Source organism: Dromiciops gliroides, chromosome 2, assembly GCF_019393635.1.
Source record: "Dromiciops gliroides isolate mDroGli1 chromosome 2, mDroGli1.pri, whole genome shotgun sequence".
NCBI classification, from domain to species: domain Eukaryota; kingdom Metazoa; phylum Chordata; class Mammalia; order Microbiotheria; family Microbiotheriidae; genus Dromiciops; species Dromiciops gliroides.
The window spans coordinates 373050915-373076799 of NC_057862.1; the positions used below are offsets into that span (position 1 = coordinate 373050915).

At 48.1% G+C, this 25885-nt stretch overlaps 2 protein-coding genes across 4 annotated transcripts; both read left to right on the forward strand.

The window, feature by feature from the left end:
• The first annotated feature begins 362 nt into the window (after window positions 1-362).
• Window positions 363-19057, forward strand: LOC122741390 (interferon regulatory factor 4-like). Of its 3 annotated transcripts, none has more exons than XM_043984836.1 (8): window positions 363-716; window positions 5549-5738; window positions 5929-6002; window positions 6433-6538; window positions 6750-6842; window positions 9806-10195; window positions 12964-13082; window positions 18846-19057. In XM_043984836.1, the coding sequence occupies exons 1-8, from the start codon at window positions 543-545 to the stop codon at window positions 18849-18851; spliced, it is 1152 nt and encodes a 383-aa protein (XP_043840771.1). In that variant the 5' UTR covers window positions 363-542; the 3' UTR covers window positions 18852-19057. The 3 variants fall into 3 exon arrangements, with proteins under 3 accessions (XP_043840771.1, XP_043840770.1, XP_043840772.1); XM_043984835.1 differs by lacking the exon at window positions 18846-19057 and adding an exon at window positions 14031-14600; XM_043984837.1 differs by lacking the exon at window positions 18846-19057 and adding an exon at window positions 14031-14600 and having other exon boundaries at window positions 5549-5567.
• On the forward strand, window positions 16261-19057 carry FOXS1 (forkhead box S1). The gene has a single exon (XM_043984834.1). It carries the CDS (start codon window positions 17090-17092, stop codon window positions 18368-18370), a length of 1281 nt encoding a protein of 426 aa, XP_043840769.1. The 5' UTR covers window positions 16261-17089; the 3' UTR covers window positions 18371-19057.
• Window positions 19058-25885: the final 6828 nt, after the last annotated feature.

Genomic DNA, 25885 nt, shown 5'->3' on the forward strand with positions numbered 1-25885 from the left:
GTTACTGGCCTGGGTATCAGGGGAGAGAGAGAGAGAGAGAGAGAGAGAGAGAGAGAGAGAGAGAGAGAGGAAAGAGGGGTAAAAGAAGAAAGAGATGGAGTAGAAAGGAAGAGGGGGAAGGGGAAAAGGAAAGAGTAGATAAGGGGGCCAAGGGACTGAGAGAGAGGCAGAGAGAGGGGGGGAAGAGAGGGAGGGGAGAGAAGGATGAGAGGGAGAGAGAGGAAAATGGGAGGGGCAGAGAGCGAGGGAAGGAGGGTGTGAGGAGGGTGCACACTCCGAGGTTCAGCACAGGCAATGAAAGCAAAAGGCTCAGGGAGCTTTCACTTTCCCTTTCTGCCACGGAGCCCCCCAGACGCCAGGGACACTTCCTGTCCCGTCCAGTTTCGGTATCCTGCTCCGCGTCCTGTTCCTCGTTCCCCCGAGAAGGGAAGGCTCAGCCCCTGTGAAGGCAGCGCCGGGGCGCGGCGCTTCTGCCGGGAGCTGCTCCCGGAGCCGCGCTTAGACGGGCTCCCACGCTGCTGAATCTCGACGAGTGCAAAGCCATGGCAGAGGCCGGCGGCCCCTTGCGTCTCCGACACTGGCTGGTGGCTCAGATTGAAAGCGGCCACTACCCCGGGCTCTGCTGGGAGAACCGAGAGAAGACCATGTTCCGCATCCCCTGGAAGCACGCGGCCAAACAGGACTACAGGCAGCAGCAGGACGCCGCGTTGTTTCGGGTAAAGCGGAGCCTCGCGAGCCCTGGAGCCGGGACAGCTTGGGCAGCCGCGGGGCCACCCACGTGGGGAAAAGTGGGGCGAGGGCTGGTGGAGGGGCACGTTGGGTTCTATTCTAGTCAATCCAGCTCCCTAGCTAGGCGGCAGACAGGCTGAGGCAAGAGGGGAGAGAGAACGAGAGAGAGACAGAAAGAGAGAACAAGAGAGAGACAGAAAGAGAGACAGACAGACAGACAGACAGACCGACCTGAGTTCCAGTCTTTCTCTGACACTGAGTTTCAATCCTGGGTTTCAGTTTCATCTTCGGTCAAACAACGAGATTGGACGGCATGATTTCTGGGCTCCCTTCTAGCTCTCGGGTTCTTTGTCTACTGGAGGATCATGGGTTCATGATTTTAGAGCTGGAAGAGATCTTGGAGGCCATTTAGTCACCCATTTTACAGATATGAAAATTGAGTGTCAGAGACATTAAGTGACTTGACCAGGGATCACAGTTACTGAGTGTTAAAAGTGAGTTCTTCTCAGGTCTTCCCAGTAAGTCCAGACCTCTATCAGAGACCGGGCTCTCAGAAGGCCTCAGTTGGAGCGGAGAGGCACCAAAGTGGAGAGGCAATCAAGAGATATGGGGTACAGGGGGCAGCTAGGCGGCGCAGTGGATAGAGCACCGGCCCTGGAGTCAGGAATACCTGAGTTCAAATCCGGCCTCAGACACTTAACACTTACTAGCTGTGTGACCCTGGGCAAGTCACTTAACCCCAATTGCCTCACTAAAAAAAAAAAGAGAGAGAGAGATATGGGGTACAGACAGGACAGCACGGAAACAGATCATGTGGTACAGAGCCTGAAAACATTAGGTCCTGCAAGGTACAGGAGAGATTAATATGGTTTGGACCTGATATCCTCTGTGTCAGCCAGGTGGTATGGTGGATTTAAGTCGGAATCCATCCACAGACACTAGCTGTGTGACTATGGGCAAGTCACTTAGCCCCTTTTAAAGATTTTGTATTAAATTCGAACTTAAATACATAAAGACAAAAACAAAAAAACAAAAAATCCTCAACCCATTTCCATGTTCGCAGCACAACATAAGTAGAGGATTCAATATAAAACCATGAACTTCCACTTTACATTTTACTTTTTTAAAAAAACCCTATGTAATAAGTACTACATATCGGTTTTAAATTTAATTAATTTATTTATTGAGAATTTTCCCCCACCTTACATGTAAAAATAACTTGTAACGTCTATTTTTTAAACTTTGTGTTCCAAATTCTCTTCCTCCTCTCCCTCCCCCGCTTAAGAACTCAAGCAATTCAATATAAGTTATACACGTGCAGTTGGAAAACAGAGTACATATCATTTTCAAAGCTACTCTGCTTTTTTGTTCTTCCTTCTAAGTTTTCTTTCTTCTCTGGTGTGCACTTTTTTTCTTTCCCTCCCTCCCCACCCCACCCCACCCTACAGAAGGCTAACATTAGACACAAATATATGTGTGTGTATGTGTACGTAAAACCACACTAATACATATTTCTATTAATCAATTCTTTCTTTGGAGGTGGATAGCATCTTCTTTCATGAGTCTTTTGTAGTTGATTTGAGTATTTATAATACTAAAAATGACTTAGTCATTCAAAGTTGTTCTTAGAACAATCTTGCTCTTACTGTGCACAATGTTCTCTTGGTTCTGCTTATTTCACTCTTCATTATTTCATACAAGTCTTTACTTGTCTTTCTAAAATCAACCCGTTCATTATTTCTTATAGCACAGTAGTATTCCATCACAATCATATACCACAATTTGTTTAGTCATCCCCCAATTGACAGGCATGCTCTCAATTTCCAGTTCTTTGCCGCCACAAAGAGAGCTAATCATTTTTGGAAATAGATCTGGAAGTGTTATTGCTGGGTCAAAGGGTATGCACAGTTTTATAACTCTTTGGGCATAATTCCAGATTGCTTTCCAAAATGGTTAGATCAGTTGACAGTTCCACCAACAGTGAATGTGTCCCAGTTTTTCTATATCTCCTCCAACATTTGTCGCTTTCCTCTTCTATCATTTTAGCCAGTCTGGTAGGGTAAAATATCTCAAAGTTGTTTTAATATGCATTCCTTAATCAATAATAATTTAGAACATTTTTTTTCATATGATGACATATGTGTGTATATATATGTCTTTGATTATATCATTGAAAAACTACATGTTCATATCCTTTGACCATTTATCAGTTGGGGAATGACTCATATTCTTATAAATTCAACAAAGTACTTAATATATCTGAGATATGAGACTTTTATCTGAGAAACTGTAAAAATTTCCCCCTGGGGCAGCTAGGTGGTGCTGTGGATAAAGCACCTGCCCTGGATTTAGGAGGACCTGAGTTCAAATGTGACCTCAGACACTTGACACTTACTAGCTGTGTGACCCTGGGCAAGTCACTTAACCCTCATGGCCTCATTCAAAAAAAAAGAAAAGAAAAGAAAGGAAGGAAGGAAGGAAGGAAGGAAGGAAGGAAGGAAGGAAGGAAGGAAGGAAGGAAGAAAGAAAGAAAGAAAGAAAGAAAGAAAGAAAGAAAGAAAGAAAGAAAGAAAGAAAGAAAGAAAGAAAGAAAGAAAGAAAGAAAGAAAGAAAGAAAATTTCCCCCAGTTTTCTGTTTTCCTTCTGATTTTGGCTATATTGTTTTTATTTGTACAAAAACTTTTAGATTTAAAGTAATTGGAATTATCCATTTAAAACTTCGCAATGCTCTCTTTCTCTTATTTATTCATAAATTGTTCCCCTAACCATAAGTCTAATCGGTTATGTGTTCCATGTTTTTCTACCTTATGATATCTCCCTTTGTGTCTAGGTCATGTATCCATTTTTGACCTTATCTTGGTAAATGGTATAAGATAGTGGTCTATGTCCAATTTCTGCCAGACTGCTTTCCAGCTTTCCCAATAATTTTTTACCAAATAATGAATTCTTACCCCCAAAGCTTACATCTTTACATTTGTCAAACACAGGGTTGCTATCATTTGCTACTGTGTATTATATGTCTACTTATCCTCTTTCAAGACTCAGTTTCCTCATCTATTTAATGGGGGTCCTCAGAGCACCAACCTCCCAGGGTTGTTGTAAGATTCAGCACAGTGCCGGACAGATGGTAGGCACGTAAGTACCTCCTTTCCTTCCTTCCTCAATGATAGATCTTAAAATATAGAGTTGGGAGGAGGAGACATCAGAAAACATGTGCTCTGATCCAGCCCTCTCATTTGACAGATGAGGAAGCTGAAAAGAAGAGAAGTGAAATCACTTGTTCAAGGTCACACACATTTTAAGCAGAAGAGCTGGGGTTTGACTCCACATCTGACTACAAAGCCAGTGAAGTTTCTACTGCACTAAGCTAGAAGGGATTTTTGAAGACACCTAGTCCCAGCTCCTCATTTTACTAAGTAGGGAAGAAGCCCCGAGATAAGAAGTGACAGTCAAAGGTTTCCTGGTAGAGGAGCTAAGACTTGAATTGGGCCTTGAAGGACAAGGCAAATCTCGATAGGCGTCACATGGTCAATAGAAGCAGAATCACAGAATTAGAAGCAGCCCTAGAGGACATCTAACCTAACCTCTACAATATCCCAGACAAGAGGTCATCCAGCCTCTGCTAAAAGGCTCCAGTGAAGGAAGTCTTCACAGGGACACTAGATGATCTCGATTTGAACTAAGAACTAAGGCTTAGTTCTCTCTCTTTCCTTCCTTCTTTCCCACCTTCCTTTCTTTCCCCCTTCTTTTTCTTCCCTTCTTCCTTTCTTCTCTCCTTCCTCCTTTCCCTTCTTCCCTCCCTTTCTTCCTTCCCTCCTTCCTTTCTTCCTTCCCTCCTTCCTTTCTTCCTTTCCTCCTTTCTTCTCTCCTTCCTCCTTTCCCTTCTTCCCTCCCTTTCTTCCTTCCTTCCTTCCTTTCTTCCTTTCCTCCTTTCTTCTCTCCTTCCTCCTTTCCCTTCTTCCCTCCCTTTCTTCCTTCCCTCCTTCCTTTCTTCCTTTCCTCCTTTCTTCTCTCCTTCCTCCTTTCCCTTCTTCCCTCCCTTTCTTCCTTCCCTCCTTCCTTTCTTCCTCCCCTCCTCTCCTTCTTTCCCTCTTTTCTTTCTTCCTCTCCTCCTTCTCTTTCCTTCTTTCTCTCTTTTCTTTCTTCCTTCCTACCTCTTATACTTAAATCTAAGCCTTGCTACTTTTTAGCTATGTGACCTTGAACAATTCACTTAACCTCTCTGTGCTTCAGGTTTGTCATGTGTAAAATAAAGCAGTTTTACAAGATGGTTCATAAGATCCCTTCCAACTCCACATCCTAAATATTTATGTGTATATAGTAGATGACTAAGGCAGCAGCATATGTAAGATAAATTAGAAAGGGAGAGACTGAAGATGAAGAAACCAGATGGAAGCTCTTCTAAAAAAGTCCAAGGAAAAAGAAAAAAATGCCCTGGTGGAGAGAATGAAAAGAGGGGATGAATGGGAGAAACAGTCTTGAGCTGAAATTGACAAGACCTGGCAACTGATTGGTGGTTAGGAAATGAGAAGGAGAAAAGAATCACAGGTGACTCTAGGTTCTTTCTTAGGTGATTCATTCACTAGAAATGAGGCACCCTGAAGGAGGAGTTGGTTTCTCAAGGGAAGATCCTTGCCACTCTCCAATTCCTTACCCTGTGATATCCTCCCCCAACATCCTTCATTAGAACTTGCTGGCCAGGGTACCCCTAATATGCCTCCCTACATAGACAGGATCCCCAGAGCTAAGTCCCAGAAAAGTAGAGAGCATTCCACAGGGCTCAGAGGTTTGAGACCTGAGCCTTGTTCTTTTCCCCTAGGCCTGGGCCATTTACAAAGGTAAGTACCAAGAAGGCACAGACAAAGCTGACCCATCTGTCTGGAAGACCCGCCTGCGCTGTGCCCTCAACAAGAGCACAGACTTCCAGGAAGTGATTGATCGGAGCCAACTGGACATCTCTGAACCCTACAAGGTCTACCAGATCATCTCTGAGGGAGCCCGCAACCTGGGTATTCACACATTGAAAAGCATGAGTTTGGGGAGCAGGAGATCCAAATTCTGGTTTTTAGGGCATCAAAGATCCCGAGCCTTGACAGGGGGTGGGGACTTTAGAGGGTTATGGGGACCACTAGAGGCAAAGGGGAACAGGGCTTTCCCAAGGATTCAAACTAGAACCTGATGCACTTGTTTTCTCTGCAGAGGATGAGGGGCAGAAGGGCCACCTGAGAGCCCCCCAAAATGTATCAACTGAGCCTCTCCAGAGGCCAGACCAGGTCAGTGTAGTGACACCCAATCTACCTCTATCCCTGCCCCATCATCCTGCCCCTCAAGTCCCCTTTACCTCCTCATCCCTCCATATTTACCAGCCCCACATCCCCATCCTCTTCCTAACTTGGCGCACTGAGTTGGGAAGCTGCCCTTCTTATAGCCTATCCACATCTGATTTCACTCCCTCCCACTTTGGGTTGTGCTGCCCAAGGTCCTGACCCTGAAGCACTCGAGCTGTATCTACCAAGAACTAGATGCTGGTGTGTGATTATGTGATTGGTTGGTGGGCCCTTCTGCTTAGCAATGACTCCTCCCCACGGAGACTGTTTCATTCAGGAGGGCCAGCTCACTCCGGTGAAAGCCAGTGGCTGGCCTCTAGTCTCAGCTGCCCCCCAAGCTCTCAGCCCTCATGGGCCCCTCTCTCCCATTGCCTAGGCTGGCTCAGACTCAGCTGCTGAGGAGACTGGCAAGGAAAGGATTTCCAAGGGCTGCCATCAGGTTTCCCCCGCCCCCTGCTTTACCAGCCCAAAGGCTGAGTCTGGTAAGGGAGGGACCTCTGTGGGCTTGGGTCTTCCTATCCTCTTCTGCCCTCCTTACCTTTTAATTCTTCCCTCTGTTTCCAATCTCTGTTGTCTTGTTTCCCAGAGGTGTCCTGGCCTCTGAGCCCTGAAGGGAGGGAGCTGGTCAGGAAGATGGCCCGCCACATTCAGGGTATACCAGTGCCCTTTCTTTCTTCCTCTCCTCCTATCCAGGGTTCCAAGTGACAGGCACTTTTTACAGTTGGGACCCTTCACAGAGCCACCTTCCTCTAAGCCTGACCCCCTGTGAGAATGTCAGCACCTCTGGTAAGGATCGTCACCCTGGAAGATTTCTCTGCACAGTCCTTACTTACCCCTCTCTTGCCCTAGCTCTCAAGGTTGATCCTGTTCTCTGCTCACCAAATCTCTGGAGAGCAGAGAAGTATTATTCCCCCCCACCCCCCCCCCACCCCCCCGACACACACATCCACAGAAGAGAAAGCAGGCTGAGAGAGATTAAATGACTTTCCCATAGCCATATTGATGGTTAAGAGTCAGGACTTGAAATCAGGTCTTTCAAGTTCAGGGTCCTCCCTGCTATACCCTGATGTTTTCTCTCATTGTGTGGAACCAGGCCGGGAAGTAAGGAGGGCTCTTTCCTTATACAGAAGGTCAGGTTTGAACCTCTGCTTATCACTCACAATCCCTTCCCCTCTTCCCAGCTGTCAGTTCAGAGACCAAGAAGGCTCAGGCAGAGGCTATCACTGGGTATGGCTAAATTCCATCCATGCTACTGAATGACCCAGCCAGGCATTCTTAACCTGGGGTCTGTGAACTTTTTGTTGTTGTTGTTGTTTTTCTTCAGGGCAATGAGGGTCACTTAAGTGACTTGCCCAGGGTCACACAGCTGATAAGTGTTAAGTGTCTGATGCTGGATTTGAACTCAGGTCCTCCTGAATCCAGGGCTGGTGTTTTATCCACTGAGCCACCTAGCTGCCCCCTGGTCTGTGAATTTTTTTTTTTTTGCGGGGCAACGGGGGTTAAGTGACTTGCCCAAGGTCACACAGCTAGTAAGTATCAAGTGTCTGAGGCCGGATTTGAACTCAGGAACTCCTGAATCCAGGGCCGGTGTTTTATCCACTGTGCCACCTAGCCTAGTCTATTAATTTTTAAAAATATATATTTTATAACTATTTAAATGTAATTAATTAGTTTTCTTTATAATCCTGTATTTTATTTTATTCCATATGCCTAAAAATATTTTTTCTGAGGAGTCAAATAGGCTTCACCAGTTTGTCAAAGGGGGTCATGACACAAAAAAGATTAGGAACCCATAGCCTAGACACAGCCATCCCTTCATTCCCACATGAGCCCCCATAGCCACATACAAGATTCACAAACACACTTACCTACTGCCTGGATACACTCATGCCACAATTAACGAATGTGTCCATGTGGGCATCATACACGAAACACATCCGTGTGTGTGTGTGTGTGTGTGTGTGTGTGTGTGTGTGTGCATGGATCCACATTCATACTCACTGAGTTGGGACCATCCCTACATTATTCTTCTCCTTCCTCAATGAGTTCAGTGCCTGGTTCACTTTCTTTCTGCTTTAACTCCTGGCCTCAGACTAAGGGACTTCAACTTGCATATTGATATTCTCTCAAATATTCTAATTTCCCACTTCCTCAGTCTACTCAGTTCTCATGATTTACTTCTCCACTCAACCTCAGCTACACACAAAGAAGGTCATGGCCTTAATCTTGCCAGTACCCCTAAATATTGTGTTTCTATGATACTAATAGCCAGTATTGATATGGTACGTTAGGACTTACCAAGCACTTCACAAATATAACATTTGATCCTTACAACAATGCTGGGAGGCAAGTGCTATTATTATTCCTATTTCACAGATGAGGAAACTGATGAAGATAGTGATTAAGTGACTTTTCCATGATCACACAGCTAGTAAATATCTGAGGCCAGATTTGAACTCAGGTCTTCCTGACTCCAGATACATCACTCTATCCACTGCACCACCTAAGCTGCCTATAGTATGTGTGAATGAATTAAAAAATTCTTGGATCAGGGGCAGTGGCGCAGTGGATAGAGCACCGGCCCTGGATTCAGGAGGACCTGAGTTCAAATCTGACCTCAGACACTTAACACTTACTAACTGTGTGACCCTGGACAAGTCACTTGACCCTCATTTCCCAGCCAAAAAAAAAAAAGTACTTTTCCCAGGCTGTCTGTCACTCCAATACACACCTTCCCAATTTCAATCCCAAGGTGAACCAGCTCAATGCTGCCGTATTCCCTACTCCCAAATCCTTTGCTCCCCTTGTTCTATTACTTTGCCATTTTTGACTTCCCATTCAGATGCCAAAGTAATTCTCTTAAAGTACAGATCTGACTAGTGATCCCCTGTTACCTCCACAATCAAAGACAAAATCCTTTGTTTGGCAATTAAAGCTCTTCATAATCTGGTCCCCTTCCTCTTTTCCAATCTTTTTATACTTTGTTTCCCTCTAAAAACTCGACGATCCAGCTTCACTGGTTTTCAATCTCCTTTGTCCTCTCTTGGCATCCCTACCTCAATATTCATCTGTATCACTCCAGCCGTAGGTTTCCTTCTGTCTGCTCTGAGTGTATCTTGTATGTACCTATTTATTTACATGTTGTCTCAACATTAGAACATAAGATTCTTGAGGGCAGGGACCATTTTTGTTTTTCTTGTATGCCCAGTGCTTGGCACAGTGCCTAAAATACATTATCTCCTTAAGAAGAGTTTGTTGACTGCTTCATGTCTCTCTACTTTTCATTCATGCAATGGGTACTTTAAAGTATTTCATCTATGCCTAACCCTGTGTTCAACTGTTTTGTGACAGAGCACACTGAAATGAAATACCCACTGCCCTCCTAGGACTTCCCATCTAGTCAGGGGGACAAACAACAGAGGATGGGAGTATGAAACCAGGGGATAGATGATGTGACTCAGACTCAAATCCCACTTCCTTCTGGTGTGTTCCCTGACCACTCCCAGATTAAAAGGGAACATTTCCTCTCTGACCTGTCTGTTCCACTCACTGGGCCCTGACCACAGTCTGCCTTGGTTTGTTACTAGTCACCTCCTATGTTTAAGTCCCATCTCCTCAGCTAAAATGTGCATTACCTGAGGACCTATCCGCTTTGTCTCCATATCCTCCTCAGTACCCTGGACAGGGCTGGGAGTTTAGTCAATGCTCAGGAAATGACTGTGGATGATTTGATGTATTACCCACTTCAGACTGCTGGCTCCATGTCCGTCTGTACTACCGAGACGTCCTGGTGAAGGAGGCCGTTGCTCACACTGCCGAGGGCTGCCGCTTGACAACTCGGCCTGTGCCCATTGACAGCCCACATCTCTATGGCCCTGCCAGGCTGGAGCAGATCCAGTTCCCATCACCCAAAGCTCTCTCAGGGGCCAGCACACCTATCACCCAAATCCTGGAGCGCCTCTTGCCTCACCTGGACAGGGGAGTCCTCCTCTGGGTAGCTCCTGAGGGGGTCTTTGCTAAGAGGCAATGCCAGGGCCGGGTTTACTGGCGAGGCCCCCTGGCACCCCATTGTGACCAGCCCAACAAATTGGAAAGGGAGAAGACCTATAAGCTGTTGGACACCCAGCAGTTCCTGGATCGTAAGCAACTGGTGGGGAAGGGGGACTGGCAAAGTCTGGTTTGGGGGGTAAAGAAGGGTTACTAGTGTGGAGAGGAGCACAGGAAGATGGGGTCACCCTTTGTGTGAAGTAAGATCAGTACACAGTGAGGAGGCATGGGTTGGAGACCTAGTTCTGCCTAGTTCAGTTTCCTTATCTGGAAAAGGGATATCATATTTCTACCCCCTACCTTGCAGTGCCATTGTGAAGAAAGCATTTTGTAAAACTTAAAGTGATATAAAACTGTGAGCTGCTGCTAATGTCACTTCAGCCACAAAATTTCAGAGGTACCATGTCATAGTGGGGAGGGGGGGAAGAAGAAAGAAAGAAAGAGAGAGAGAGAAAGGAAGGAAGGAAGGAAGAAAGGAAGAAAGTGAGGGAAGAGGAAGGAAGTATTAGAAGGAGAGAGGAAGGAAGGGAGGAAGAAAAGAAAGAAAACAGTCATCAAGGGTTCCTAACTTAGGGATCCATAAACTTGTCTGGTTTTTTAATATTTTGATAACTGTATTTCAATATAATTGGTTTCCTTTGTACTCCTATGCATATTATTTTATGCATTTATAAACATTACTCTGAAAGGGGGCCCATAACACAGGGCTTGAAAACAAGCAAGTCCCTGCCCTAAAGAAGCTTACATTAAAATTCAGGGAGGTGAAGTGGATAAAGCACTGGACCTTGATTCAGGAGGACCTGAGTTTGAACCTGGCCTCAGACACTTGACACTTACTAGCTGTGTGAACCTGGGCAAGTCACTTAACCCTCATTGCCCTGCAAAAAAAAAAAAATTCAGGGAGACATAAGGAGGTGAGAGAGGGCTGGAGTGAGCTCTGCTTTGTGGTTTGGAGACCCCCTAAGGTGATAGCTCACCTGTCAGAGGTGGAGGACCCAGGAACAGGGTTCTAGTGGGAGGAGGATAAGGACAAAGAGAGAAGGTATGATGTGGAGAGTGCTTGGAAGTAGTGGGGAAATCTGGGCCCCTGGGGAAAGCTTATCTATAGAGGAAGGGGAAGCACTGTGGAACAGAATCTTGAGATCCCAGTGTGAGGAATATGAAGATGATGGGCTGAGAGCCAGCCACGAAGCCAGAAAGACCTGGGTTCAAGTCTTACCTCTAACATACACTGTTTAAGTCCAGATAAAGTCACTTAACCTTTCAGTGTTTTAGGTCACTCTCTAAAACATTAAGTTGCAAAGAGGTCTACCTGTATTAATAGAGAGAGTTTCCTTATGCGGGAGTTCTATATGTCAGTGTCCTGATTCCTAGCTTATGATTTAGTAAACCATTTTACAAGTTGCTACAGAAAAAAAGGAAGAAAGAAGGAAATGAAAGAAAGAAGGAAGGAAGGAAGGAAGTAAAGGAGGAAGGGAGGAAGGAAAGAGAGAAGAGGGAGGGAGAGAGAGAGAAGAAGGAAAGGAAGGAAGGAAGGAAGGAAGGAAGGAAGGAAGGAAGGAAGGAAGGAAGGAAGGAAGGAAGGAAGGAAGGAAGGGAGGGAGGGAGGGAGGGAGGGAGGGAGGGAGGGAGGGAGGGAGGAAGGAAGGAAGGAAGGAAGGAAGAAAGGAAGAAAGGAAGAAAGGAAGAAGGAAAGAAAGTTTACCCTTGTGGCCAACCTCTTTTTTTTTTTCTGGTGGGGCAATGATGGTTAAGTGACTTGCCCAGGGTCACACAGCTAGTAAATGTCAAGTGTCTGAGGCCAGCTTTGAACTCAGGTCCTCCTGAATCCAGGGCCGGTGCTTTATCCACTGCGCCACCTAGCTGCCCCCCAACCTTCTCTTAATGAGCCTCTTCACACTTAGGATAGTCAGTAGAAGAAAAACACAGAGTCTCTCTATGCCCTGGTATTTGAAGCCTTTTTAACTTGGCAGAACCTGCCAGAACTTGTGTACTGTTGGCAAGATCTTCAAGAACCTAAGGTCCCATCCTCTTTCTTCCACAGCAAGGAATAGAAAGGGAAGTGAATAAGCACCTACTATATGCTAAGTACTGTGCTAAGTGCTTTACAAATATCTCACTTGATCCTCACCAGACCCTGGGAGTTAGGTGCCTATTATCCCATTTTACAATAAAGAAAACTAAGGTAGATAGAAATACAGTGACTTGTCCAGAATGGAAAGAGTTTAGTGGGAGAAAAAGAAGTGTGTGCCTAAAGTCTCACCACTATTGAATGGTCAAATCAGGACTCAAAACTGCGTCTTTTGAGGTTGAGGTTGAAACTTTTTCCAGTCTTGGGCTGCTTCAGTGGGTATAATATTGTACCTTGAACCATCTATCTTACTGAGTTGTGTAAACTGTTAAGCTCTATGGAAATGTAAGCTCTTATATCATCATCAAAAATTAAGAATGAAGAGGGCAGCTAGGTGGTACAGTGGATAAAGCACCGGCCCTGGATTCAGGAGGACCAGAGTTCAAATCTGGCCTCAGACACTTGACACTTATTAGCTGTGTGAGCCTGGGCAAGTCATTGTCCCGAAAAAAAAAACCCAAACGAATGAGTATCTGAGGGTAGTAGTCAGGGCCAAGCACAGGGGCAGGGGTACCCCTATTGGCAGCAACTGTAGGATAGGTTGGTTCAAGGCCACCAGTTTAAAAAAAAATCAGGCAGGGAAAGTGTTAAAGACCTTCACTGAAGACAGATTGGACCACCACTGGAAGATAGTCATCATTCCTTCTTGCTGGGGTCTAGGATCTTGACATAGCCCAAGAGTTGGAGTTAGGGATCACCAAGACCCACCCTTTCCCTTGTGCTTTACAGAACTGCATCGACACCTGTGTCTTGGGGAACCCGCACCCCAGTATCAGATCCAACTGTGTTTTGGAGAGGAGTACCCGGGTCCAGGGTGCCAGTCCCAGGGGAGACTCATCATGGCTCATGTGAGTTGGAGGAGGAGGAAGGGGACAAGACCTATTATATCCAGTGCTCTTCCCCCCTTCCCAAGCAGATCCCACCCATAACACATCCCTACCCTGTGATCTTAGACAAGTAAGTGTTCTTAGAGCCTCAGTTTCTTCCTCTGTAAGACCAGAAAATGGACTAGGTTATTTCTAAATGAGATGATCTTCCAGTTATAACATATTCTGTGTTCTCAGGTGACCCCCTCCAGCTCTCATTTCTATGACTTACCAAACCCTCTGCAAGGCCTTGCTGGGATCTTTCCTTTCAGCCTCCCTCTCTGAATCCCTTCCAGGTTTTGGGATGACCTGTGGGAGCCCCTGAGCTAGGCCCAGATTGGGAATAAAGAAGGCAGAAGGTTTAGGGGATAACTGAAGGGGAAAGGAGGGCAGGTCACCTCCCACCCTTGGATGGATTTACTCTTGGAGGGCTTCAGGGGCCCTTCCTCCTGAAATATATAGCTAGTATTTATATAGAACTTTAAGCTTTGCAAAGTGTTTTACACATGTTAATCTCATTTGATCCTCACAATAATCCTATGAAGTAGGTGCTATTATCCCCACTTTATAGTTAAGGAAACTGAGACGGAGAGAGGTTGAGTGAATTGCCTGGGTTTAACATAGCCAGTATCTGTTGTAGCATTCCCCTCAGGTCTTCTGGATTCCAGGTCCCACACTCTGTCCACTATGCCACCAGAGCTGACCCCCCCCTTCTCTTAGGCCCATGTTTTCTCAGGTGATGCCCTGAAAAAAAATTCCCAGAGGCCTTAAGGCATTGAGGGAGGGAGCAAGGAAGTGGGGTGGTCTAAGAGGATGCGGTGGGTGGAGCCAGAACAGGGGTGTCTGAAGAGAAGTGAGGGCCAGAAGGGGCCAACAGAATAGGGACAGACTCCCTTACCCCATGCTTCCCTCCTTTCCTTTCCTCCCCAGGTGGAGCCCGTGTTTGCCCGAGAACTCTTCCTGCACTCTAAGCGTCTCAATCCCCAAGATCCTCAGGGTTCCCAGCCCAGCGCTCCAGAGAGTGTAGCCCACATTCTGAACCAGCTGTGCCAACCCTGACTGGCCCTACCCCATGTCCAGAGCACCGTCTATTTGTGGCACATCTTTGCCCAAGCTGAGCCAGTATACCTGGGGTTAAGGGTCTTCACCTTGTCTACTCTCAAGCACATGTCTCCCTGCTTTAGAACAGGTTTTGCATGTGCCTCTGGGTGGGTGTATCGGGGGTCAGGGGGCTCAATGTATATGTATCAACTAAACTTCAGTGTGCTTTAGGAGTTATTCACAAGAGGAACCCCCTACTAGACTTTTTAAAATTAGACATCCTGAGCCCACCCCCCAAACCTCCAACATCTCCCCATATCTCGACATCATATGCCTTTTTTAAAAGGCTATGGGGGGGGGGAGCTAGATAGCACAGTGGTTAAAGCACCAGCCCTGGATTCTGGAGTACCTGAGTTCAAATCCAGCCTCAGACACTTGACACTTGCTAACTGTGTGACCCTGAGCAAGTCACTTAACCCCCATTGCCTGCCAAAAAAAAAAAAAAAAAAAGGCTGGGGGGGGGGGGCAGCTAGGTGGCCCAGTGGATAAACCACTGGCCCTGGATTCAGGAGGACCTGAATTCAAATGCGGCCTCAGACACTTGACACTAGCTGTGTGATCCTGGGCAAGTCACTTAACCTTCATTGCCCCGGAAAAAAAGGGGGGGCTATGGGGGCAGCTAGATGGTGTAGTGGATAGAGCACAGGCCCTGGATTCAGGAAGACCTCAGTTCAAATCCGGCCTTACACACTTAATACTTACTAGCTGCATGACCCTGGGCAAGTCACTTAACCCCAATTGCCTCTCCCCCCCCAAAAAAAAAGGCTATGTCCCATAATGTGGAGAGTTGATGAGGAGCCATTCCCATTCTCTCCTGCCCTTGGAATGTGTTAGAGGGAAGCCAAACCTGCCTGTGCTGATGTGACTGTTAACAGAATCTGCAAAGCATTTTTATCTATTTATCTATTTAGGACAGATCATTCATTAGTTCTGTGATTGTGGGCCAGTTACAACCTCTGAGAACTGATTTCTGTAAAATGGTGATAATCATACCTGTAGCACCTACCTCGTGGGGTTGTGGTGAAGATGAGATAATGTACGTGGAGTCGTTGGTAAACTTTTAAAATGTCTGATCCCGATATTAGCTGTCATCATCTCTTCATTTGAACTTGACCAGGAGGGACAGGGAAAAGGAGTCCTAGGTGAACAAACTGAGGCCAGGCGAGGAGCAGACTTGCCTGTGGTCACACCGTTTGCAGGGCTAGGATATGAACCCAGGTCCACTTCTAATTCCCAGCCCGGGACTCCTTTCCCTGTACTCACTGTCACCCTCCATAGCATCCAGCTTCAGGTGCTGAAGACGACAATCCAAAGGCCTTCATTGACTAGATCAAAAACCTCTCTTCTGCTACCTACTTGGGACAGGGTCTTTGATGAGAGAAACTGAGCCAGGAGTGTCAAAGAGCCTTACAGGAGGTGGAGGCTGAAGTGGCTGGCCTGGCCTGCCCCCTCCCTCAATTCCCTGGAAGGGCCACTTAGTGATCATCTAGGATCATGCTCCTATGGAAGAGCTGGAAGGGGCAACCTGGAGGGAGGAAAGGGATTTGCCCAAGTTCACATAAGTCAGTAACAAAACTGGGATTCAAATGTAGATTTCATTATCTTTCCACTGATCTCTGTTTTCTGGGTCCCAGGGCAGGGAGTCTGAGCCAGAAGCACCGATCGATTGGCCTTAAAGTTGAATAGATCCTTCCTCTCCCTGCACTCTCTGCCCAAGATCTCTACAGGGCTAGGGCAGGTTGAAAGGAGAAAACGTGACTCAGACCAACAAGACAGATTTTTCTTCAAAGCTCAGCAGAGGGAGCTAGGGCCAAGGAGCTGCAGTACTTACTGAAGTCTCTCCCCCCACATCCTTGCTCTGCAAGGGCCAGGGGCTTCCCCACACCCATCTTTTCTCCTCCTCCCTCCCCACCGGCCCCAACCTCCTCCTCCAGCTCCTTTCCCACCTCTCCTACTCCCCTCTCTGGCTCTTGGCCCTCATTCCTCCCCCTCCTTCCGCACCTCCTTGTTCTCCCCTGTCTGACAGCCCTCGCTCCTCCCTCCCTTTCCCCACCTCCCCTGTTCTCCCCTCTCTGCCCTCACCCCTCCCTCCCTTTCCCCACAACCCTTATTCTTTCTTCCTTCCCAACAGCTCCCTCCCCCAGAGGTCCCTCCATTTTTTTGTACTCCCCCCCAACTATTCTCCCTTCATTTTCACACTCTGGCCTTCTCCCCACGAGGGAGAAGAATCATTTGGCCCTTGTTTGAAAAGGGGAAAAGATGGGGTATGAAAGGGAGAGTGTGGTGACTAGGGAAGAAATATAAAGAGAAGGGAGATGGTGAGAGGGGGTAGAGAAAAGGAAGAGGAGAAGGAAGAAGGCAAGAGAGAAAAGAAGGGAGATGAATGGAGGAGGGGGAGATGATGTGGGGAAAGACGAGAAGGGAAATAGGAGAGCTGTGAGCAGAGCAAAGATTTGATGGGGAGAAAAGTGCAGAGACATATATGGAGGAGGAGGAGAGGCTGTAAGAGAGTCCGAGGAAGTCGAGAGGAGAGAAGATGAGAAGGCAGTTAGGAATCTCTAGTCCGACTTTCCATTTCTTTTCCAGTTCTGCCCAGCCAACCCAGCCTCTGCCTCATCCTCCTGTCCTCCTTCCCCTGGGACCCTCAGCGCTGAAGCCTGTGGGGGCTGGGCCAAAGCTTGGCGCCTCCCCAGGCCCCCATGGGCAGGGCTGCCTCCAACCGGGACTGGCAGATGGGTGGGAAAGGGGTGGGGGTAGAGAGGCCTGATCCCTCCCATCTAGCCTTTCCAGGCCACAGGGGCTGGGCTGGGCTGGCCGAGGGCTTTTAACCAGCTGGAGGAGGCTCCTGACCGGCTTTTGGCGGTGAAGGCCTCTGGGAAAGGAAAGACATGCAGCCTGACTGTCCCACTCCGCGGGGGCCTGGGAATGGCCAGGGCCAGGATTCAGTTCCCAGCCGGCAAGGCCAGGACCCAGGTCCCAGCCGCCCCGGGGAGCTAGCCAAGCCCCCGTACAGCTACATCGCTCTCATCACCATGGCCATCCAGAGCTCCCCGGGCCAGAGGGCCACGCTCAGTGCCATCTACCACTACATCATGGGCCGCTTTGCCTTCTATAGAGACAACCGGCCCGGCTGGCAGAACAGCATCCGCCACAACCTGTCCCTCAACGAGTGCTTTGTTAAGGTGCCCCGAGATGACCGCAGACCTGGCAAGGGCAGCTATTGGACCCTGGACCCCGACAGCTACAACATGTTTGAGAATGGCAGCTTCCTGCGGCGGAGGCGCCGCTTCACTCGCAAGAGGGGATCTGAGCCCGAGACTGAGACACAGAGGAAGGCCAAGAGCAGGGCCCGAGGTGGGACAGGCCGTGGGGTCTATCGGGCCTCTGGGATGCCAGACCCTCGCAGCGATGTCCCAGAGCGGGAGGGTGCCTCTGGCCAGGCCAAGGCTACCACTGGACCATGCCTGGCCCCACCACTGGAGCTGCCTGAGACCCAGGGCCTATGCCACACTAATCCAGAGACATCACCCAATGAGAGCCTCTTTGGGGGACTGGCAGATGCCCTCCCTACAACCCCGGCTGGTCTGTACCTTTCCACTTCTGAGCCACTGGCCCTGCCAGCTTCACAGATGCTGATGGACCTCAAGGAGCCTCCTGAGCCAGCCGGGTCTCCTGGACAGAGGGTGGACCCTCGAGAGCTGCCACCCTCCTCCTCCTCCTCCACCTCCTCCTCCTCCTCCTCTTCCTCTTCTGCCTCTCCATGCCCAGCATTCAGCCTGCCCCCAGTCTTCCCTGCCCCTCAGGGCCCTCAGCCCTCCCCAGCCCGATTCCCTGAGGGTGAGGCCTATGGCAAGGCAGGGCTGCCCATCTTTGGTAACTTTGGTGGGGCTGAAGCTCTGGGTGGCAGCTACCAGTGCCGCGTGCAAGCCCTGAGCTTCTGCATGGACGAGCGGGGCTGTGGCCCGGCCCTGGATCATTTGCTCGCACCCACTCCAGCTTCCCCAGCTACCCCCACTCAGTCACCTCCCTTCCAATCCCCACTACCCCTTCGGGGGAACCAGAAGGAGCCCTGGACTGGGGGGCCTTTCCCACTCCAGGGAGGAGGAAGCTACCAGCTAGGGCTACCCCACTGCCTCTATCGGACCCCAGGCATGTTCTTCTTTGAATGAAGTTTTCCTTCTGGTCCTCTGCTTCTTCCCTTGTACAGTCAGACGGGCTCTCCCACCGCTTCATGCAAGGACATGCTAAAGAATGGACTCTAACCTTTGGGCTGGAGCCATTTGATACTCTCCAGGGGCAGATACCCTGCTCAGTCCATCCCCAGCACACCGAGTCTCTGAGAGAGAGGGGGCCAGGGATGGCAGAGGGTAGGGCTCTCCCCTCAGTGAATCCAGGGGCCAGAAAAGTCTAAGCCAGGGAGAGGGATGGTTCCCAAAGTCAGATGAAAAACTAAGGATTAAATCACAGACTATGAGAGCTGGAAGGGACTTCAGAGGTCATCTAATCACTTTACAAAGGAGGAAACAGAGGGACCCAAAGGAGGAAAATGACTTGTCTAAGGTCATACAGCTAGTAGTTTGTAGAGCCAGGCCCGAACCCAGGTCATCTGACTCTTAATCCCAAACTCTTCCCACTACTGAACAGGACTGAAGAGGCAGCAGAAGCAGGAGGTCTTCATCTTCCTTGAATGACACAGGGCTCTGCCTGACCAGGATCCCAGAGCTCGGTGTAGCAACCTCATGCCCTGGCTCCTCCATGGACAAACTTGGGGAGTGTGGGGAAGGAGGTGTGAGACTGGACCTATGTCAGATTTTATTGACACTCTACTTAATAAAGCAAGTGAGTCTTGAAAGACACCATAAGCCTGGCCTGGTGGATGGGGTCCAGGACTCCTGGGTTCTTCCAAGTCTGCCCTTGGGTAGCCGTCTCCCCATAGGCATAGGAATGGGAAAGGGGGTGGGTTGAGTTTCTGTGTCCCATGAGGATTGCCCTGCAGGGGGACTTTTGGTGGGAGTTTCCTGACATTCAGGGAGGGGGGATGAAGGAGCTAGGAGTGGGAGGAGGAAACAAAGGGGGAGGGGAAAGAGGGAAAGGGGAGAGCCCAGAGAGAATACAGTGAGGAAAAGGAGTCTGTTCCTTGTCCTTTCCAGATACCCCCCCCCCTTCCTTTCCCGGCAACTTAGGACTGGGTACTCTCAGGGACTCTGCAGTGACCAAGAGTCCCATGGGATAGACAATGAGGGAGATGGACTCCTTAGGACCCCCACTATCCATGACCTTCACCCCAATCCCAGGAACTTGTCCCTTCATCTTCTAGGCTCCTTCTCTCAGTGGTTGGGACACCCCCCTTATCCACCATTCAGACACTCCCACCCCACCCCCGACTCCAAGTTGTTCTTGCTATTTGGGAGGTCGGATCTGAAGCTGGTGGGACCCAGGGGAGGGGCATCCCTGTTAGAGGTGAGGAGTAAACTCAATACTCGAAGTATCATAACATTCAAGTCTCAGAACTGAAGGACCCTTAGAGATTCTCTAGTCCAAAGGGAGCTGGGGAAGTGATTTGCCTCAAGTCACAGAGGAAGCTTAAGGTAGAGCCAAGATTTGAACCCAGATTGACTGGTTTTCAGGTCATTATTCTTTCCACTAGAATATGACCATATTCTGCCTTCTCTTGTCCCATCCGGCACCTCCAGCCACTGGGGAGCAGATTCCGAAGAGGCCAACCCTTCCTGAAACATGATTTTCCTGGCCTCGCACTTCCCCACATCCCCAGTCCGAGGAAGAGTGAACTTGAATCCCTGAGAGTGTTGTGCCTATTTTCTTCCCCCAGCCTCTTTTCTGGAAGTCGCCCAGGTCTCCCCTTTGTGATTAGGGTAATTAGGAGGGACAGGGTGGGGATATCCTTCAGTCTCCCCCTAGGCCAGTGGAATCACTAGGATCTCTGGACCCAGGATCCTTTCTGCCCCCTCCCCCACCTCCACATCTCCCCCCTCTCAGCTCTTGTGAATCAAGGAGAGGGTATGTTGCAGACGGAGGCACACCAGACATGTTTGGAGGGTGGGGGCTGGAGGGAGAAGGCACTTATCCCGAGAGTGATAAATTCCCCTAAAAAAAAAATGTCTTCTGATCTCTGGAATGAAAAATAAGAGAGGGCTGGCGGCCAGGATTCCTGGGTTGTGTTTCCCCATACACACCCTATCCTACTGGGATGTCCCTAGCAAGTGACATACTCTTTTAGAGCTTTCATCTTCCCATCTGGACCATGGGTCCAGGTTTCTGGAGGAAGGAAGAGGGATGTTCATCCTCTCCCTGGGCTGGAGTCAGACTAGGCAGGGACCGTTGCTTCTGCAGTGCTAGTCTCTGCCAACCCCAGTATCTAGGTCTACGTGATCTCCGTACATAGGTTTCCAGTAATCCCTTCTGACCAACTGACTCTGTCCAGTAAGAGCTGGTGACAGTTCCCTGTGGGCTGGATCCTTGGCTTCCCTCATGTAGCTCAGGGTGCCCAACAGCATCCCTCCCTCTTTCCCATGCCTCTGAGGGGATGCTAGAGTCAGTTCTGGACCAACTAAGATCCAGGGAATGAGGAAAACTGAGGGGTTGACGATGGCCTCATATTGTGACCATGCACAAGCATGCAGAGACCAGGAGACACTCACATTAGGATGGAGACACAATGAGAAAGATACAGACAGTGTGGTAACATTAAAGCTGGCCGGGGAGACACACGGGCATGCAGATACACAGCCCCCAGTACACAGTACACTAGGGTAGACAGACACACATCCACACCAGTATAGAGAGGTTGCAGGAATTGTGAAGTGAGGCCCTCCGACGACCCAGGAGGCTTTGAGATTGAATGCCCCTGGCACGGGGGCTGGGAGGGAGGAAGGGCCTGGGCAGCAGGGTATGAAGGAGGACAAAAACACCAGGATTTTGGCCCTTCTCCTGAGGCCAAAGCTGGAGGGAGGATCCCTCAACATCTGGCAGGGAAGCCAGCATGTAGGTGGGCAAGGAAGGAGGAGGCCTATACTGCAACTTCATCTCCCACCCCCCCAACCAAATCCCAGGTTGATTTGCCCCCCAACTCTCAGCATTTCTTCAATCGTCATTCTTTCCTTTCTGGAAATAAGCTCTCAGCAATCTCCCTCTCTTTGTTTGTCTCAATCTCCTTCTCTTGTCTCCTCTCCTACCTCTGTCCTTTCTCCCCTCTCTGTTAGCCCCAGCCTCCAGGAAGCCCCCCTGGCCTACTGGCCCAGCTGTGTATGTCTGGGTTGGCTGACCAACCTAACGGACCTCTGCCTCCCCCCTCCCTCCCTCCCTTCCCCGGGCTCCCCAGGGGCCAGGGAGGAAGCAGGCCCGGGGAGCAGTGCCCTGAGCTGTCTGGTTCCCACAGACTCGCCCCTGCTGTGGGCAGCCCCTCATGGGGGCCAGGCTGGGTCTCAGGAACGGGAGCTGAGCTGGGAAAGTGTTCCCAAGGCCAGCTGCATTCCCCCTACACACACACACACACACACACACACACACACACACACACACACACACGAGCGCACACTCACACACTCACTTCCCTCCTTTTTCTCTCCTCAGCTCCCCCGTCTTAGAGAAGTGTCCACTTTAAACTTTATGACCTCAGTGACCCTGGTGGGTAAAGATGGGGGAGGGTGAAGTTGGTGATGGGGGAGAGGAAGCTGAAGGAAAGGGAGTTTCATGTGATGAAGAGTATGTTGTTTGTGCACAGCTGTGTGTGAGAGAGAGCAGGGGTATATGTGTGTTGGGGAAGACTTATGTGGGAGCGATGTGCAGTGATTACAATGGATAAAGGGGGATGCAAATGGTGGAAGAAAGGAGGTGAATACAATGGCAATATGTGTGCTCTTTGTACATCTTAAAATGCTATTTAAATTGGAATTGTTATTACAGTGTCTAGGTGTTTTATCAAAGTTATAGTTATGAAACATGTATGTGGGTTTCAGAGATGTGTGTGTGTGTGTGTGTGTGTGTGTGTGTAGAGGATGCATTTGTGTGGCAGGTATGTGTGTTTAGGCCATATATATGTATAGAGGATGTGTTTCAAGGGAGGTGTGTGGGTGTAAAAGGTGTACCATGAATATATGTAAAACATGTATATGCCACAAGTGTGTGTGTTTATATGGGAGAATGGGTGTGCTTTGATTGGGGTATGTATTTTTATGGGATGTGTATGTGTATATGTGTGTATATATGTATTTTTTCTTTTTTCTTTTTTTTTTTTTTAGGCACTCAGAGTTAAGTGACTTACCCAGAATCATACAGTTAGTGAATGTCTGAGGTCAGATTTGAACTCAGGTTCTCTTGAGTCCAGGGACAGTATTCTCTCTACTGTGTTACCTCACTGCCCTATATATAATGTATTTCTATAGGTATATATGGAGTGGTATATTGCAAATATCCTTGACATACTACTCTAAATATAAAACTGTGCCGACAGTCAAGAAGACCTAAATTCATGGGGGCAGCTAGGTGGCACGGTGAATAAAGCACCAGCCCTGGATTCAGGAGGACCTGAGTTCAAATCCAACCTCAGACACTTGACACTTGATAGCTGTATGACCCTGGGCAAGTCACTTAACCCTCACTGCCCTGGCCACCCCCCCAAAAAAAAAGAAGACCTCAATTCAAATCCAGCCTTATACACTTATTAGCTGCATGACTCTGGGCAAGTCACTTAATCTTTGTCTGCCTCACTTTCCTCAACCATAAAATGGGGATATTTTGGGGTTTGTTGCAGGGCAATGAGGATTAAGTGACTTTCCCAGGGTCACGCAGCTAATAAGTGTCAAGTGTCTGAGACCAGATTTGAACTCAGGTCCTCCTGAATCCAGGACCAGTGCTTTATCCACTGTGCCACCTAGCTGCTCCCCTAAAATGGAGATAATAACAGCACTTGCCTCCCAAGGATGTCATGAGGATCAAGTGAGATCATATTTGCAAAGTACTTAAAGTGCTATAGAAAAGCTGACTCTTCTTATTATCTAGGTTTGTGTATATATGGGGAGTGTGTACGAGGGATGTGTGTACATGAAAGTAGTATGTGTGCATGGAGATGATATCAGCATTGTTGTGTTTCTATGGGGTGTCTGTGTGTATTAAGGGTGTTTGTATGGGAAGGTCATCTGAGTGTGGATTAGTGAATCAGGGATATGTGTCTTGTGTGTGGGTATATCAGAGTGTGTGTGTGTGTGTGTGTTCTTTATCTGGTGTGTGTGTGTGAGTGTGGTTATGCATGTGTGTGGGGGGGATATGTATATATGGGAAATGTGTGTTTTGGGGGGGTTTGGGGGGGTATTTGTATGTTCTTTATCTGATGCCTCAGAGGGAGGCCTTTCCTTCCCCTGCCTGGAGCCCTTCCCAGGCTCATTCTTGCTGGGACCTTGTGACCCCAGTTCCTGTGCTCTCCCGTGCTGTCCCCTGAGCCCAAGGGGAGGGGGGGAGGGAACAGGGAAGGGAGGAAACTAGCACCAGACTTAAGATTTGGGGGATGGTGAAGGTCAGCCCAGACTCCCACTCCTTTCTGCTGGAAGCCCCCAGCCCGGGACTTCCTCTACAGAATTCTCATTCCCCCTTTAGTCTTAGGCCTCTCCCACATAGAGACGAGACTCCTCACTGAGCTAGGGCCCCTCTGCCAACCTCTCCTCCCTGGGCGCAGTTCCCACCATCTCCCTGGGTGGTGTTGGGAATGCTGGGGTGGAGTGGGGAGAGGGGATCCAGGGATTGTAGAATTTATAGCTGGAAGGGACCTTAACAATCATCTAGTCATTGGCTTATAGAATCTGAGGTTTTAGAGCTAAGAGGAGAATTTAGAATAGAAAATGTTAGGGTTGGAATGAGCCTCAGAGACCATCTATTCCATCCCGTCATTTTAAAGGGATAGAAACTGAACCCCAGAGGGGTGAGGTGAACCTGCCCCATGGTCTCATTCTGGGGGAAGAGACAAAGAGCAGCAGGGTCAATAGATTGGTCCAAACCCTGATAACTCTTACCTGGGAGCAGACAGCACTGAACAACCCACCCCTCTGGTTTTAAGCTTCCTCCCCATCTCAGCCTCAGGATTCCCTGCCCTGAGCCTCACCAAGGGATGGAAAACTGGCTAGCCTTAAGTCAGGAGGTGGATTTTGAATCCCCCTTCTGGTATTTGATAGCCAAGGGATCCCAAGATCCCTTTCTGTGACTCAGTTTCCCCAATTGTAAAAAAGTGAGGAAGTATGGCATATTATTGTGCTATAAGAAACGACAAGCATGATGATTTCAGAAAGGCCTGGAAAGACATGTATGAACTGATGTGAAGTGAGCAGAACCAAGAGAATATTGTGCACAGAGACAGCAATATTGTTTGATGAAGAACTGTGAATGACAACTATTCTCAGCAATATAATGATCCAAGACAATCGCAAAGAACTATTTTTTTTTTTTTGCAGAGCAATGGGGGTTAAGTGACTTGCCCAGGGTCACACAGCTAGTGTCTGAGGCTGGGTTTGAACTCAGGTCCTCTTGAACCCAAGGCTAGTGCCTTATCCACTGCACCACCTAGCTGCCCCCGCAAAGAACTATTGATGAAATATACTCTCCACCTCCAAAGAAAGAACTGATATTGATGGAACACAGGCTGAAACATGCTATTTTTCACTTTCTTTCATTTTTTTCTTTTAAACAAGTTTTCTTGTACAAAATGACAAATACAGTAACGTTTTACATAATCGTGCCTGTATAACCTATATCTGATTGCTTACTGCCTCAGGGAGAGGGAGGGGAAGGAAGGAGGGATAAAAATTGGAACCCAAAACTATAAATAAAAATGTTATTACATTTAAAAAGACAGATTTATATGTTCTCTTACCTTAATAAATATCAGAAGTGAAGAGGGAAAAAAGTGAGGAAACTAGACTAAATGGTCCTTTCCAGCTATTGATACTAACTATAACCAATATGAGCCTCAGATTTCCTCATCTTTAGAAATGATCAGATGTAGAGTTAGAAGAAATCTTTTTTTTTTTATTTGAACCTGTGATTTCATTAATGAGGGTTACGTCCAATATGGAAACTCTCTCTACTGATGCTGATTGGTAACACCTCTATAATATACACTCTTTATTTTTTTTTAATTTTTTTTTTTTTGGTGAGGCAATTGGGGTTAAGTGACTTGCCCAAGGTCACACAGCCAGTAAGTGTTAAGTGTCTGAGGTCGGATTTGAACTCAGGTCCTCCTGACTTCAGGGCCGGTGCTCTATCCACTGCGCCATCTAGCTGCCCCCAATATACACTCTTTTAAAATTGCCTGGTATGAATGTAATGGAATTCAATTGTGCTGTAAGAAACGATGAGCAGGTGGAGTTCAGAGAAACCTGGAAGGACTTGCATGAACTGATGATAAGTGAGATGAGCAGAACCAGAAGAACATTATACACAGTATCATCATTATGTGTTGATCAACTGTGATAGACTAGATTCTTCTCACCAATCCAACGGAACAAGAAAGTTCCAAAGGACTCATGATGGAAAAGGCTCTCCAAATCCAGAAAAAAAAAAGGAACTGTGGAATATGGATGCTGATTGGACCATACTATTTCTTTTGGTTTTGGTGCTCTTGGTTTTCTGATTTGAGGTTTTTCCTTTGTGCTCTGATTCTTCTCATATAACATGACTAA